A 17,739-nucleotide genomic window follows, 5' to 3' on the forward strand; every position below is an offset into this window, starting at 1 on the left:
AAAAAAGGGGAGAGGAGGGGAAATCCTTGCCTAGCTAATTCTTAAGTTCTAACCATTCTTCTCAAAGCAAAAGGTTGCGGCAGATTCTCTTGGAGAGAAGGTTTGATTTTCAAAGTAGTGTTCTGAAGTAAGTGATTTCTAGTATGCACAGAAGAGCATTTCCTTCATTGCCTTTAATGAAAGTCATTTGAATTTGTATTAAGGTGCTGATATTCATGTGTGATATCACTTTCCAGGTATGATTGAACATGGTCTTACTGACTGCTCACAGTATAGACCAAGAAAGAGTATTTCAGAGGATGCTGGCTTGCAGGAAATCACTCCACGGTTAGATGATTATGTTTCTGTGTCTGCTGCTGATATTTCAAATACAAACTTGGGAAAGGGAAGCAGAAAGTTGGCAGGAGACCATTCACTGGAAGGTCAAAAAGCAAATGTGCCTTTTTCCCAGTCAGAGAAGACTTGCAATAGAGCTCAGTCCTCCAATGGTACTGTACAACGCTTGAAAGTTCCTTTCCGCACTTCTCCAGAGTCTTCTGAAAGTGATTGGGAAACCTTAGATCCTAGCATTTTGGAGGAGTCTAATTTGAAAGAAGAACGTGAAAATAAAGCATCTGAACAGGCTGAAAATCTACCAAAAGAACGCATCCACTCGGAAGGCCTTCCAATCACTGTGCAGCCCCAGGCAAATACAGGACACATGGTGCTTGTTCCAGGATTGATATCTGGGTTGGAAGAGGACCAGTATGGTATGCCGCTGGCTATTTTTACAAAGGTAAACAGGTTGTTCATGGTACCTGGTAACTCAAGACGACTTCTGTTTTTACAGAAGTGACTAATAATTTTGGTTATCCAGCTCTAAATGGACTGTAGGGTACTACAATGTACATGTAAGTACAGTCTGTGTGTTCCTAGGCAGATAAAGAAACTGAGTGCCTGTCTGAGGGGGGTGTGCATGCATGTGCACATGCCTTCCACTTTGCTGTCACATGTATACTTGTGTACTGCTTGCAATTCTGTATGATTGTAGCCTGTAGACCCACTATGCTCAATCCATGGTAGGTGTCAGTAACTGCTATTTTCTTTTACTCTCTGGAACTGTTAATCTAATCTATATGGGGCAAGATCAGAGTACTTAAGAAGCATTTAAATACCTTCATCCTAACTAAGATTCTGCAAACTATTCCTTAGCTGCTACCTAAGCCTAGAGGTAACTTTTCTTTTGTCTGTTAACACTTCCTCATTATCTGTGGCTCTTTATGCATGCTACTGAGCTGCAGAGCTCTAAGATTACACAGAAGTGTAATTGAACTCCAGGTATTACAGAGTTTCTCTAAGGACCCTGATAGGCATTCTCAGCTAATGCGGAATACACATTTACTACTGCTGGGTTACCTATGAAAATCAGGGCAGATACCTCTCTTTTAAACATAGCTTTGTCAGTGAAAGAAGTGATATAATACTTCATTTTGTTTTTATATAATAACCTCTTAGATGAGCACATTCGCCCAGGAAGTGGAGGATTCAGATTCATCCCCTCAACCCGATGAGGTTCACAGTAGTGTCCTACCCTTTGGAGATATTTATTTGCATTTCCTTGCAAAACATTGTATTTGACAGTTGTATTTGAGCTTCTCAGAATAACTTTCATTGGCAGCAATACATTAGGCCCAAATGAGCAGATCAAATGCCATCTGCTCTATATTGCCTTAAGCCACTGTTAGAAATGGCTGTCCAGCAAAGATCTACAGTCTGGTGTTTGCCTTTATGGTCTGTCTGGTCTAAAAAATAGTCTGTAAATTGTATTTAGTTTAGTTCTATTAAAATACTAGATTGAAGGCAAGGAACAAATAATTGATGGGGGCGGGGCTAAGAGTGCAAACTTTGTTTGCTGCTAAGCTCATAAAATGGAAAAGTAAAGAATTTTTATGGAAGTTGACAGTTTCTGCATGTTTACCTTCTGTTCCACGAAGGCACTTTTCATTTGAGTTCATCCAATGTAATTAAAATAGAAAAGGCTTTACATCTCAAAGTTATCAGAAAATGTGATTGCAAGTTAAAATTTAACTGCTTACTGGAAAGTTTAAATCTCATTTAGAGCTGTCATCTCTGGGTTCTTCTATGCAATGCCATAGAAGAGTAACAAATCTGACAAATTTGAATAGGATGAGATTTTGCCAGTTGGTAGAATATATCCAAATACACCAGAGCATAAGGAAAAATAGGCTGTGATATTTTGTTTCTTTATTACCAGTTCTATAGGCTCAAATGCTCACTTCAGTTGCACTCTTTTAGGAACAGGTTCACAGAAACCAACACAGTTATATTTATGGAGAAATGTGAATTTGGGAATTGACACTTGATATTTTAAATAGTGAAGTATTTCCAAAATTTAAGTAAAAATTAATTAGACCTTTCTTTGCCAACTTCCTAAGCCTTATTTTTTCTGAATATTTTCTATTTTAGGTTGGTGATTCTGTTTCAAAGCGCTGTTCTTTTGACACAGGCTGTTTGTTTTCAGCTGATAAGTGCTTGTCATCTGGAAAGCTATCCCTGTGTTTAATATAACAAAAGGGAATAGTTGTGCTCCCTTCTTCCATATGTTTCCAATTATCATGTACTGTGTGATAAAGTACATGTGCTCTTTGTTTCTGTCCAGTATGCCATTAGCTGTTCTGGGTTTGTACTAGTGAATAAACTGCATTGTGCTTTATGCAATTGAAACAGCTGGGGTTAGATTTGAGTTTTAAATTCAATCGGTATGTTGATTCTACCTTTAAAAGAAATATCTGCAGCTTCTTCTCAATGATCTTTGCATAACTTGCTTAAAAACCTTACACTTCCTTTAAAATGTGGAGTTTTTTCCTCTTTTTTCTTTTTAATTGGAATGTAAAATACTAGATTAATTTCTAAGCATGGAGTGGTTAAAAAGCACAGTGCATTGCTTTCTTTCCTGCTTTCTCTTAAAGCAGGCATGCACATGCTCACCCAAAATTGACCGCTGTCTCTGGAGCCTGTAAGTCTCCATCTTCAAAATGTGGACAGCAGCTGTGTAAGCTTCTGTAGCTTTTCTGCATGATGCACCTCAGGTCTACCAGAAGACAGTGTGGTATGCAAATGAGAAGTGAGATGAATCTGTGTCCCTTGACTTCGTGTCTTTAAACTGACTTGAGACCTCCATGCTCACTTGACACTGCTTATTCTGCTACTGTGTAAACACATTTGCTTCTTGTCAGCTAGTAGTCTATTTCATTTTCCGTCCTGAGACCAAAAGGCTACACAACCTCTTGAAAAACTTAGTTTATGTGAAATGTTTCCTTTGCTTTACAGATACAATGTAGCAAAGAAATAGATAAACATGGCTGAAATTATAGTAACCAGAGTTCTTCATTCTGGATGGGAATGTGCTGGCTTTTGTTAGGAAAAATTGTGAACAGGGACAATGTTTTGTCTTTTCGTTAATCCTCTAAATATCTCTGTTACTTTAGGGATACCTTTGTTTGCCATATATGGCACTGCAGCAACATCATCTCCTCTCAGATGTAACAGTTCGTGGCTTTGTCGCTGGAGCCACCAACATCCTGTTCCGTCAGCAGAAACATCTGAGTGATGCAATTGTAGAAGTATGAATCCACATTTAAACTTCTTGAACTGGAGAAAAAAAGGGGGGGGGGGAACAAAGCAGAGGTTGCGTTTTGGATGTATGTCTGTAATGTTTCAAGGTCCTGCACGAATTTTGAGTAACTTCCCCAGGAAATAAACTTTTACATTTAAGAATTTATTCTATTTGTATAGGTTGTTAGGGTGGAGAACACAACTTTTAAGCTGTGAGAAAGTAATACATATTTTTCATGTGTATTCTTATATCCAATATTTGAATTTTTAGGGCATTTTTTAAATTTTTATCTCACTACCATTTTAGTTTTACTTGCTATGGACTTTCATGGCTTTGTAATAAGGTCTTCAAAAATAAATGCCTGCAGCTGAGAAACTGCATCTGTATACAGTTGGAGAATAAAGGCTACTAATGCTAACTTCTTTCTGATTTAGTCAGCAGTTTAAAAAGGAAAAAAGTGGGGGGGAGGACCTAAGAAAGCACCACATGTGTTCTAGCAAATAGTCACAAGTATATAATCAGCATTTGGTAACATAAATATATGTAACCAACTTAACATAGTGGAAAAATTAAAGCAGTAATCAAAGAGAAAATCAAAGAAAATACATATGAACACTAGACTTCTCTGCCAAATACTGTGAAATAAGCAGCTTTTACTCTGTGCCAGGAAGATCATCAGGTTCTGTTTTTGTCAGCAATATCTGTCATTCTGAGAACAGTTCGCTCGTGATTTATTTGGTTATTTGTTTCTTCCTGATACAGGTTGTGACTGTGTGTTTAGATTTAGGTAGTTGTTTGACAGTAATAGTACACGGTTGTTTTTGTGTGTGTGTGTATGTGTGTATGTATATATATATATATATAAAAAATTTCATTTGGATCCACTTTTACCCTTGGAATTATTTCAAGCAGATAGAAGATGCTCATGTACAAATCCATGATCCAGAACTCCGTAAGATCCTGAACCCTACAACGGCTGACCTAAGATTTGCAGATTACCTGGTGAAGCATGTGACTGAAAACAGAGATGATGTTTTCCTTGATGGCACTGGTTGGGAAGGAGGAGATGAGTGGATCAGGGCTCAGTTTACTGCTTATCTTCATGCACTGCTTGCTGCTGTGCTACAACCAGGTACACTACATTCCTTATCTAGGGGCTGAGATGAATGTGGGTGTAATAAGCATTTGCTCTGTTGCCGTACATGCTTGGCCTACTGCCAAGGAGAAGGAGATGATCAAAGAAGAAATAGTCTTTAAGGCTGCAGAGTAAGAATTTAGTAAATAAACTTTTCAAGGTATAAAAAGGATAGCCAAGGACAACAAAATCTCCTTGATTTAATTAAGCTTTCCTCATAAGTAGAAGAACTTGCAACTCCATATAACAAGAGATTTTACAAATTTAGCATATTCTACAGACTCTATTGCCACCTGAAGTTCAGTTTGGGGAATTAATTGGATCCAAGGAGGAATGAAGTCAGTGACTGTCCTTAGAGTCTTGGTGGTCTGACCCATCTCTTCTCCCTTCCTGCCATAGTCTTAAATAGGAATTCATTAAGTGAAAAATGTCAGCTATCAGCTTTGTAAGCTTCTATTTTCTGAAGCTTAAGCATTTGTCTCAGTTCAGGGGGAATTCCCTATGTTCTAGTCTTTCCTGCATGAATATAACTGAAAGAATCAGTGGTTTATTTCTGGAAAATGTTTCATTTGCCCCACACTGATCCTCTTTGCCTCATCTTCTTCATGCTTAGTTTCCTTTTACTGATTGCTAACTAATTCAGTACCCGTTCCATGGTATTTATGCGAGAATATGGGATTGAGAACTACACTTTAAGATCTAGAAGAGGCTAAGTTTTGTTGAACAACGTTATTATTTTAAGATGATTACATGCCTGATATGAAGTATCAGGCTTCTCTTGAAACTCATGCTGCTTCACCTCTGGTTCTAAAACGATTTCATATGCTCTTATGTGTTTTATCTTAAAGGAGATGTAATTATAAGTAGCTGATACTTCAGTTTTGGAATCCATCTGAGGTTTACTAAATATGAACGTGTAACAGCATAGTACAGCAAAGCCTAGTGCATCTGACCAAGAGTAGTGCAAATGATGTTTCTGTTCCTGGTTGCTGTGTGGCCCAGAGAACAAGTCAAGAGGGCTGTGTTTGGATGACTTTTTTTTTTTTCCTCCCTAGCTGCACTCCTCAGAGCTTTATAAATAAATTAAAAATAAGAAAAATATTGTTTATTCTTAAGCATTATGAAAAGCTTTTTATAAAATCTGTCCTGTTACTGTTGTCATGAAAAAAAGACCAAAAAAAAAAGAGGCAACATAAATTGTGTAATCGTATCTGGTTTTTGTTTTTGTTTTGTCCTGGCTCTGTATATTTGGGACACTTTTTAAAATGAGTATAATATAACATCTGTGAAGTGTCTGGTTCATAATACTGGAATTTGACTTGACTTTGATTTGTCAAGAGCCTGGAAAATTTTAGTTTTTCTTTAAAAGGAAAAAGAAGCCTTCACTTTTCTTGTATTGCACCTCTAAAAAATTGGTACAGATTCACTCATCTTTATTTTAATTTATCAGACAATGAAAAGACTCTGTCAGACTTTGGAACAGCATTTGTAGCAGCCTGGAAAAATACACACAACTACAGAGTATGGAACAGCAACAAGCATCCAGCTCTTGCAGAGGTAAATTCTAGGTAAGGAACCAATTTTTAGCACTTAGCATAGAGAGTGCCTAGTGTGCAGAGTCAGGCACACTGTTCTGTGTGCCTCACAGCACACAGCGTTCTGTGTGCCTAATGCGTTCCCCTTGTTCCTCTTACAAAGCCCTTGAGGCTGAAACTTTTGCAGCCCTATGCTGAGAGGATTCTGAGCGTACAGAAGCAGAATGTTTCTGTTCTTTAATACCTTACTGTTTTTCTGGGATATAGTTTTATGAAGAAAACTATCCAGAGTCAGGAGATGTGAAACTTGAACAACTTAACAGTTGGCTGTCCCCTGCTGTAGAGAGTTTATTGTCATTCCTCAGGAATTGCCCTCAGATGGTTCTGCTTTTTTTTCTTGCTTTTTTAATTGCTTCCAGGTGTCCAGGGAATAGCTGTGTCCAAGGTTGTCATTGATGGGGATGGAGGGGAGCTGGCTGATTTGTATTTTGTCTTTTATACTTTGGATTGTTTTATGCTTATTTATGCTCTAATATCAGATCATGACAGGCTTGGTAACACTGTAGGTGCTGCGTGTGCTTTGTTTAGCATGGATTATTACTGTACTGCAGGGAGGTTTGTATGTTTTTGCTCTTGCTTTGGCAGCTGCTGTAGTCTGGAGAGGAAGGTTGTTTTTCTTTAGACCTGCAAAGCTCTTTTGGCCTACTTAAGGGATCACTTTTTCACACTCCGTCTTGTTAGAAGGAGGTGTGTGTCTGCCTTAGTGTGAAAAGAAGATTGTTTATATCTGGTTTATAAATAGAAAGCACCTTACAGGTGGTTCATAAGAAATCTAAGGTTGAATAGTCACTGGACCTAGCCTACTATAAAGTGATATACTACTACATCTTTAATAGACTTTTTTCTTTTTTAACAGCAGAGAAGACTATAACCAGTGATTTCAGTTGTTGTAATGTGGGTTCATCATGAAAAAATAAATAAATTTATTTCTTGGGTTTCTTTCCCCTCTTCCAGCCATCCATTCCAGGGACAATACTCTGTATCAGATGTTAAGTTAAGATTGTCACAGTAAGTATATAGTATTTCAATATATACTGGAAAAAAAAGTCAGATATTAATAACTGTGTAACTCTTGCTATGGTGAGCTAAACAAAATAACAATCTGAATCACCCATGTACATGAAAATGTATTTGAAGTTCTCTTGCAAAACTTCACCACATATAAAGATGGATGGTTTGCATAAAATAGGGGAGAATAGTGCTAATACACTGTTTTGTTTAGTCTTCACACAATAGAGCCCCGACTTTCGCATTGCAATTACAAGGCTTTTTTATATCTTTAAACTGTTAGGAATCCACGTAAATCAAAGCTATTAAAACTTTTATCAAGGTTTTTCTGTGTGTTGGCTTTGGGTCCAGTTGTTAGGAGAAATTAGTGTTTGGGGGCATTTTGTTTTTTCTGTTTTTTTTTAATGTGGCATTGTTCTAAAAAAATCTCTCTTGGAGGTCGTTGTATATGTGCTGAGGCTGTGGTCAGATTCTTCAATTTAGAAATTTAAAATGCATCTTCTGAAACTTCTTGCTGCACCAAACTCTGCCTGAACTTTAAGTTCTGTCAGTTCTTACCTATAGTATTCAAGTGTAAAACTGGCTTCAGTGGCACTTGTTATTCTCACAGCTGTACAGCTCTTAACTAAAGCCAAAATTCAATCTTTCAGTTGCAATTAACTGTTTCATTTTGTTCAGCCATCAAGCAAAACAGGTTGTTTTCTCTTACTTAGCTATGTTGACTGTGAAATTTATTCTTTAATAAAAGTCACTGGATTTGTTGAGATTTGATGGTGCCATCTATATCGTTGGCCTATTGTAGACATTTAAGCAGACTGGTTCTATAAGATGCCTGTTAAATCAGCAGTGCATATGCACTGCTAGTTCTGCACGTGCCTTGACTGTAAACTGTTACTTTCAGTACACTTTGAGTAGACCTAAAATACATGCTAACATAAAAGGGCAACTTGAGGAGTAAAAAGGTTCACACTTCAGCCCGCTAAATCTTTTTGTTGCTTCTGCTGACCAATGACAGATTAAACTTCTGTGATGAAAACTGAGAATTGCGAACAAATAAAGATTTAGCTCAAGGTAACTGCCTTCAATAAGGCGCATGCTGATAGCAGCTCTTACTATTATTGTGGCTTGTAGCCTTTGTAGAAAGACTTAATAATCTGAAAGATGCAGGGATGGCTATTATGTGTGCCCCCCCCTTTCTTTTTTTTTAAAGGGGAGATATTAACACTTTCTGGTACTCTGAAACGAATGTGAAAGGATCAGTAGTTGTCTCTAATAATAAAAATATTTTTACAACAGTATCTGTATTCTTCAGAAGCAATTCACCTGTCAGATACTCATCAAAATTACTTAATTTTTTGCAAATTGTACCTGAATTTGTTCTTGAGACGTACTCTGTTCTTTCTGCTTTTCATCTACACTGAAGATTTTGAAAGTACAAGTTAATGTAGAAAATTGTGAGGTGGAAGAGAATGTGGCATGCTTTTCTATAGCTGTGTTGTTGAGTTTTACATAAATAGGTTTTCAGAGTATGAAATGACTCTGAAACTTTAATGTTATGATTTAAAACTAAATGAGACTATTTTCAAGTGATTGCATTTGTGCAATAGAGCTGATTACTTTTGTGTGGTCCTTTCCAAATGATGGTAGTGTCTGTCGTCTTTTTACTTTTTTTTTTTTTTTGGAAACAAAAGCATGAGAGTTAAATTATACTTGATCAAAAATTACATCTTAAAAGCAAACTACAAAGTAAACCCTATTTAGAGAAATGATGACTATTCATTAACATGTATTTCTCCTTTAAGACTTACAGATCAGAGCTAAAACTTCCCAAAATTTCTATAAATTTGATTTTATAATTTAGAACATAAATGCATTTTAGTAAACATTTATGAGAGGTGGTAGTGTGTTTTATAAGAACGAACTGTTGTTGCTTGCTTTTTTTTTTTTTGTTCTATGCCTAACTGATCTTTGTGGATGAGATGCATACTTCCAATATAGGAATTGTACAGGCTTGATTTTGTGTGTGTCTGTGTGTGTGTATATATGTACATATATATGTATATATGTGTGTGTATATGTATATCAAGCCCATACAATTCCTATGCTATATATAAAATATTTCTAACTCTATAGTTTAATTACAATTAGAGATAATATGTCAGATGACTAACAGTCTTCAGCATCTCTTTCGTTTAGCTCAGTGCAAAATAGTGAACGTGGAAAGAAGATTGGAAATGTGATGGTTTCCACTAGTCGAAATGTTGTACAAACAGGAAAAGCTGTAGGTAAGAAATTTATTGAAAGCCAGCTTGCATCTAGGCACTGTCTATCTTGTAGAAGCATCCTGTATCTCACTTATATTTCATTTTAATCAAAGTGTACTTAAAACATACATACAAAATAGAGCAGTGTTTTGAGAAGCTAAGCTGCTGATTGAGGCCTTGTATATTGCATGATAGTAGAAAGAGAAGCAGTTAGGCCAAAGAAACTAGCATAAGTTTCTTTTCCATTGTAAGCTGGATAGGAACATGGGAGAGGTTAGCATAAAAGCTTTTCATGTCTTCTATAAATGCTTAAGACCACAACACTGCCTTCTGCATTCAGCTATTCTCACTCTTGTATCACTTTGAAACTATCCAGAGCTGGCTGAAATCACAAAGACTTTGTCAGTCTCTGTAGGTTTTGCAATAGTCTGCAGTCTTCTGGAAAAGCAGTTTCTGCACTTGAACAGGGACACCTTCATGAGATTGTCACTTTGCAATGTGAGAGAACATGAGTCCACCAGCTGAAGAGTCCTGTAGCTGTTCTGTAGTAGCTTTGCTGAAAACTGTTTGGCTTGCTGTGTGCATTGGAGTCTTGCACTTGTTTTTGCTGCTGTGTACTCTGGCCAGGAGCACTTTTCAATACTAAATCCTAACAGGTCCTCCAGGACAAAGGAAAACATAGGCCATTTCTGCTGACCTACTATGAGTTCTTTGAATGTTTTATGACACAGACTGTGGACTTGCATTTTTAAATCCCAAATTAGACAATCAGTTGTGCTGTTTTATGGGCCTAGTAATGACAAGATGACAAAAACATGACAATCATTGACCCTCTTTCTTTCATTTTATAATGCAGGTCAGTCAGTTGGAGGAGCCTTCACAAGTGCAAAATCGGCCATGTCATCATGGTTTTCCACTTTTACTCAGTCAACACAAAACCTTGGGGACTAAGCAATGCTACTGCACAGTGCTGCTGAATATTTCAGGTGCAGTGGCTTCTCTGAGCTCTAAAAAGACTGCTTCAAAATGTAGGAGTGAAGACTAACAGTCCAGGACCAAAATGAGGCATATGTTGCTTGCAAACAGATGTGGAATGTTATCATTCAGTTTCCCTAGAAGTATAGAAGAATGGTGAGTGTCTCCATACAATGGGATGGCGTTTGCAGCATACTGGTTTAAAATGACTACTTTTCTTTAAATCTGAGCCTTTATAAAGACATTAGCAAACAGGGCTTATTGCAAGCCAAATGTGTTTAACTTCAGATTTGTACATTTTCTTGGATGTTGAAGATATTTATGTAAATTAGCTATATTTTTCAATTCAGATAGCCAAATGTTTGTGAATTCTTGTTAGAAATAACCAGAGTATGAATACTGATTTCTCCTTCAGGTTAGATTTGAGAGCATGTCTGCAAAAAGCATATGGTGGGAACGCTTAAAAGGTTCCAAGCCAGGTGGAACCTTCTCGCTTTCACCTGCAAATTAAAATCGGCATGGTGCAAAGTGATGCTGTGGCTGACTTGAGATTTTTCTTTCTTTTTCTCCTCTGTAGCCATATACAGTTGTTAGATTAATCTATCTCTAACTCTTTGTGTTTTCAAATCTGTATGACAATTGTGAAATCAGTATTTTCTCGATGTTATGCAGTAGGCCTTCTCAACTTTACGTATGTTTCAGCTGTGTTTTACCCTGGGACATGAGTAGGAGTCCGGTTAGAGAGACCTCTTCAGAAAAAGTATTTAAAAAAACAGCTCTCCCAAATTGGGATAGAATCATCTATTGGGATGTAATTACACCATAAATGTAACTACATGCATATGAATACAAAGTATTAAAATTACCTAAAACTAGCACAGTAGCAAACTCTGAACATTTTTATTGCCAGTAAAGTTATGAAGACTCTTTCAAATGAAAATCAGCTGTATAGATTTTCTGTGTTTACTCAGGGAATGTTTTATTCAAATAACTGCTATTTTCATAAGGAAAGGAACATCAGAATTGAGAGAGTAACTGGAACAGCTCAGTTCATATCCATGTATGAAGAAATACAATAGTTTATGTGAAAAGATGTGGCATAATGCTGTATTTCATATATAAGTGCATAAATACAGTGTCTTCTGTATGCAAGCATATTCTACTTCATGCATTTCCTGCTTCTGAAACAAATTATTTCCTGTTTCTTTAAAGTGTATTCCTCTGTATGCCTTCTAACATCCCCATGTGGTAGCTGTTACTGCTTTCTACATTACACTAGCAAGTATTCCAGCTTTATACAGTAAAAGACACTCTTAGTTTATTGCCTCATGGGTATCTGTCAGCTTTTTGCCACGCTCTTTTCTGGGGCCAAGATTTCAAGTCATAGTTATTCCTTCTATTCCTCGAACAAAATATAGCAGCTGTACAAGAGGTAACTAGGAAGAGCCTAATGTAATTTGTTTTAAGAAATTCACTTCTAATTTCTTTAGGTGCATTTGAAAAGTTAATAGAAAAGCCAAATTTGTATCAAGTAGTTACTATCCAACAACTTAATTTTCACCTTTATTACTTCAAAAAACACTTTGAATTTGAAAACACAAGATCTGTTTTAAGGCCTTCATTATTTTTTCCAGGGCAAGCTACAGACAGAACAGCCATGGAAAATCTGAAAGTATACTGCTAGTCTAAATAGTTTTACTTGAAAAGGGCAAATAATGCCTCTGAAAAGCACTACTAATCTACTGCTTCTGACATACAAGTAAAATGTACCTGTAGAAGTGTAACTATTGCTTTTGGTCTCTGTATATATGTGTATCTTTTAAAATGACTGATGCTCTTTTCTGTTCTATTCCACAAATCTGTAATAGACATTTGTATCATTTTAAAGGCTGAGAAATACCTAGTATGCAGGAAGAGCTCTGGTGAAATCAGAGTAGGGATGCAATTAGTCGTGATGATTCTAGAGCATTCTGATTCAGCATGCAGATAAGAAAATAATTACTTGCTTTTGTGAAATAGTTAATTTGTATTATCTGCTGGCTGGATTTTAGGGGATCAGGCTTCATGTTGTAGTGAAGACTCACTACGGCCTAAAGGATTTAAGCACTTACAAAACTAACCTCAGCAACCTAAGGCACACTAGGAAAGTCTAGGCTTAGGAGCTCATGATGGTGAGTTCCAAGAGCTAGGCAAGTAGTTGGGATTTACATGTACAAGGTATAGTAACGGACTGGCGGGGTCCTTTTTTAATATCCTTGTTTCTGTCACCTCTTCACCTTAATTCCTTCTGTAGAATTCCCCTCTGCCCCAAAGTCATATTGCTGATTTGGTAGCTCTTTGCGTTCCCCTCACTCCCACAAACTCCCTCACTGACCCGGGGATTTTGGTAAGGGCAGGATTGTTTAGATTCACCTGAGAAAAGGCAGAATGAGGTGCCGTCTGCAGTGCTCAGCAGATGCCTAGCTGCTTGCTGTTTCATGTGGGGAGTCTGTTGTGGTGCTTCACAGTGTTTTCAACAGGCAGGAAGACCAGACAGATCTTTGAGCAGTCTCTGTCCTACTCTCCCAGCTGTCTGTTGCAGAGACAAACCTATGCAAACTGATAAAAGTGTCTTTATTCTACATTTAACAAATGGTAGAATAAGAAACTTGTATTAGTTTTCTATCTTCTTAAGAATCAGCTTCCTGCTAGCAAGTTGGACTGAGATGTTGCAGTGGATGGAGGCAAAGTGTTCTTCATAATAGGTGGTCTTCATTAATGCATATGCTTGCTCTTTGGGCTACAGTTGGGCATGCAGCCACTGAGATTAATAAGAGCTCTTAGTTTTCTTCTTTCTTTAATTGTTGTAACCTCTCTAGATAAATCCAAGAGAAATGCCTATTACTTTCCTCTCCTTGCCTCTCCTCTCTGTCTGTTTTTAAATTTCCAAAACAAGCATTATTACTTATCCTTGAAGATTAATGCAGTTGAACTTCTATCTCAAAGACCCTGACATCCATTTCTCCACTGCAAGGAATATGGAGTCCTAAATGAATTGGTGACATTGCCTATGATGACTAAGCATTGAAATTAGTTACACCTCAGTCATGATGCATGTTGCAAAGGTATTTCTGGCTGTCACTGTACAGTTACAACTGATTTACTGTTAGTACAACGGTACCTCTTTTTTTTTCTCTTGACTTTCTGAAGTGAAAAGCATCAACTTCTGCTTTTTGTACGTGCCAGGGTTTGGGGAACTGCCTATTGAGTGTATGTAGATACAAGATACAGGTCCCCAAAACCCCCAAGACAAAGTATGGATGACCTAATATTTGATTGGACTAAAGTGTTCAGTATTTTTCATTAATCATTTTAATGTCATAACCTTAATTCCTGTGCACACCGGACACTGGTTTTTCTCAAATATTATGTATCACAAGTATCAATTTTTAGATCAGTATTCTAATAAATTGCACTTGTTTAACCTTGTACATCTGTTTCAAGCACCTTTGTAATTAAATTTAGTATTTTGCCTAAACAAGCTTCCTATTTCCATAGAAATTATTACCAAGCAGAGAAACTAATGTGGCAGTATTTAATTGTGAAAGTGAAGGTGTAAATGCAGTTTTTAAATATAGAAACTGTTATTTGATAAATGAACATACAAGTAATGTACTTGATTTCTCTTGTGCTGCTTGAAATTAAATACATCCAGCCTGTTCAAAGCTCTGTCTGCTCAGAAAGATGTTTTATTTTAAGAAATTAATACCACTAGAAGAAACTGTAGATATCTGGTTTTGATACTAGAAGCTGCTTGTAATACATGGTCAGTCTTTTTGAAACTTGTATTCCATTTAAACTCACTATGGATGTTGCTTTTGCAAATTTATGGCAAGTGGATCATGTAGCGTAACTGTTTTCTTTTCCTAACAAATATTATCCTTTGGGAAATGGTAAGTCTTCAGTAGGTGACAGACTTCTCATATATCAGTAAGAACTTTAGATAAAACTGTGTAATTTTGAACTAAACATCAAAATAATATGCAATTAATGTGGATTGTGACATCTAGTCAAAATCAGGATGCTGAGTAAGTTAATTACTACGTATCTAGCTCTCTGCAATAGTGAGCTATACATTAAAGATTTATTTTTAAGATGCTTACTCTGATTTTGCCACATAACTAGCTGAGAATGATTTGGTAAATCACTTTTTCCAGTAGGAAGAAACTGACTTCCATATATAATATTCAAATGTGCATTAGAGCTTATATTTTGAAAAAAACTGTTGCATTTTTCTACTATTCTGACCATATGCAAGTAATTCTTTAAAGACTTTGAAAAACAAACTTGCATTGTGTCATTTACATGTTGTAATTTTGCTTTCTTGAAGGTATTTAGTTTTTATTTAAAAGAGCAACATAGAGTATTCATTAAAGGCAGAAATATTGCATTACTGTAATGTGATTTAAGGACTTATAGAGAGTTGCTTCATGGTGTTTTGAGTTTTTAATACTATAGTGGAAGAGAGACTGACTTAAAAAGAGCAGGCACAGAACTTTAGTTCTGACAGGTTTGTGGTCTTCACCCCATTCTTTATCAAACATTAGAAGTACTGTTTAGACTTGTAAAACAATTTGCAGATGTATTACTTCTATCAGTGTCCTTAAAATGGTTAATTTTGTTCTGATTACTTTATTCCCTGTAAAGTGATATGATACATCTGTATAGCATCTGTACAAAGACAGTGTAATCTCTGCTGTGATGGAACTTGGAAGTCTAGCTAGCTTGTTGAGTACTTTACTTCTGTGTGTGTTCAAAATAAAATCATTGCTTAATCATAGACTGCTCCTGTTGTAATACTACATTCCAAAAATAATTCATAGAAAATAAAATTGTTTTGTTACTTCCCTGCCTGAATTTACTGACTAGTATTGACAATAGCATATTTACTGTTTGCTTCAACAGTAGTAGAGAACACCTACTAAATCCTCTTCCCTTGTTTGAATCTAGATTACCAAGAAAGTAGCAGTGCTTTCTAGACCAGGCAAGAATGAAGAAAATGAATTAACTATTCTTCTTTCAGTCTAAACATGCTTATCTAAAGTAAAGGCAGACACAGAGTTATTTGGTCTTCTTAAAAATGACGTGGGGACCAATATCATTTGCATGTTACATGAAACAGGCTAAAAGTACTGACTGAGCAAACTTAATTGATATCTTATCTCTAAATTCAAATACTTCATGAAAAGCACACAGAAACATGGTGGAGAACTTTAAAAGCAGAGGCATCCCAGAAAGTGGCAAAAAAATAAGTGAGGTTTAATGTATTGCCTAATACAACCTATAGTCACTGGTCTTTGCTGCTATTAATAAACTGTGTATGTATGTGTTTTGAAATATTTAATGCAGTGCTTAAAGTTGACTGAAGAATATGTCTGTGCATACTTATATTGTGAAACTCAAATTTTTTAACTTTGGTAAGAACAAGTGCTCAGAGCTAAGAGCTAGTACTACAGTACCTTTTTAAAGAAAATCTCAGCATGAAGACTTAGCTTGGTATTTAGCACATAGACCTTAAAATAAATTCAGACTACATTACATCATCATCATCTTAGTATCCTTACTGTCTTGTTTGACTAGATCTTCAGTCATATTAATTAATTAGAGGTGCTTAAGAATGCATGTATGCATTTCTTCTGCCATTTTAAGACATAAGGTGACTTAACACTTCAGATAGAGTCATGCTTTAGCACTTTAGTACTGGGGTGTGTGCACAGTGCTTAAACCAGTTCCTTGCTGAAACAAAGGTGTCTAATTTTACAAATTAGATCAAACTGTAGAAGAGTTGGCTATTCTACATGTTTTCAAGTAGAATGGGAGAAAAGCACACACAGAGGTAGTTATTGCAGTTTCACTCTTGCTCATCTTGCATATCACTGTGTGTGAACCCTGGCCTTCGTGCAGCCAACTAATACTTCTGCTCGAGGTTGTAAGTTTGCTGGCTAAGAGCTCCTGCCTTGCTGAATGGTACTTCTGGCAAGTGCTGTAGGAGGGATATTTTAAATAAAACTCCGTGTCTGGCTAATGGTGGGCACAAAGTGGAAAGAAATGTGTTTTGAGGGCAAGCCTACCCCAGCCTCCTTTCGTGCTCCAAGCCAGAGCCAGAAATAGAGAAAACAATCCAAAGGTGGTGGTAAATGGGAAATGGAGGAGGAAGAACACTAGCCTGGTAATGAGTGTAGTGGTGATACTGTTTCTCCACAGGTGCAGTTAGTGCTAAGGAACAGTAACAGGTGCTTGTATGCCTTAAGAGAAGCTTTAAGCAGAAAAAGGAGACATACTGTGAGGATAAGTACCAGGTAGTGCTTTAAAATACTTTTTAAAAATTATCTTTAAAAATATTATTCCTAAAGATTAGGCAGCCTTCTATCTGTTCTCTATAAAGCTTGACACACTTCACCATCCTAGTTTTGTTTATTTCCCCTTGGAATAGAAGTTAAACTTGCAGTTAGGAATGTAGCCTTAACTGTAAAAAAAGAAAAAAAAAAAAAAAAAAAAAAGTGAATGCATTGGAAATCATTAGTGGAGGCCAGATCTTTTTTCTTTTTTTGGGGCGGGGGGGGGGGGAGGAAGAGAGGAATTGAAATTGTTTGTTTAAAAATTGAAGTATTTCTACCATAAAAGAGGCAAACTTACTTTTAGCATATATGGCAATGTTTGAGAAGGTAACAAAGTTGGTTCCTTCAAACTTGCACGTAAATGCACCTCAAAGCCAAGCTCAGGTTGAACAGTAGTATAACATTAGACTGAAGCTTCATCATAAGATACTACTTTAGAACTGTATGAATGCTTTAATCATCTTTGCTCTATTTATAAACCCCCCCCCCCCCCCGCATTTTCTTCAGCTGTTATCTTTGTTCCCACAGAAATATTTCTCTAATTCTGCCATTAGCAACCACTTTCAGGCATACAGCAGTACTTTGCCTGCACAGTTTCCTTTCCAATTTATACAGGAGCTTAGATGTGACAGCAGCCTTTGACAGTGACAGCTCTTTTCCTTTGGAATTGAATATTGACTGCAGTGATTGTTAACTGCATAAGTGAACTGACAGGATTTCTTTAAAAAAAAAAAAATCACTGGAAAAAGAGATTTGACTAGTCTCATCT

General features: G+C 36.6%; 1 protein-coding gene across 2 annotated transcripts in view; it reads left to right on the forward strand.

The window, feature by feature from the left end:
- The window catches only part of AVL9 (AVL9 cell migration associated), a 46,070-nt gene extending 30,587 nt beyond the window's left edge, over nt 1-15,483 (forward strand). Inside the window, exons 10-16 of one of the 2 annotated variants that reach the window (XM_026100756.2) lie at nt 237-775; nt 3,489-3,623; nt 4,526-4,748; nt 6,202-6,319; nt 7,301-7,354; nt 9,551-9,639; nt 10,475-15,483. In XM_026100756.2, coding sequence (XP_025956541.1) covers nt 237-775; nt 3,489-3,623; nt 4,526-4,748; nt 6,202-6,319; nt 7,301-7,354; nt 9,551-9,639; nt 10,475-10,569 — 1,253 coding nt within the window. In that variant the 3' untranslated portion in view covers nt 10,570-15,483. The remainder of the gene's footprint in view (nt 1-236; nt 776-3,488; nt 3,624-4,525; nt 4,749-6,201; nt 6,320-7,300; nt 7,355-9,550; nt 9,640-10,474) is intronic. The other variant, XM_026100757.2, reaches the window with a different exon arrangement.
- Nucleotides 15,484-17,739: the final 2,256 nt, after the last annotated feature.

Source organism: Dromaius novaehollandiae, chromosome 2 (genome assembly GCF_036370855.1).
Source record: "Dromaius novaehollandiae isolate bDroNov1 chromosome 2, bDroNov1.hap1, whole genome shotgun sequence".
NCBI classification, from domain to species: domain Eukaryota; kingdom Metazoa; phylum Chordata; class Aves; order Casuariiformes; family Dromaiidae; genus Dromaius; species Dromaius novaehollandiae.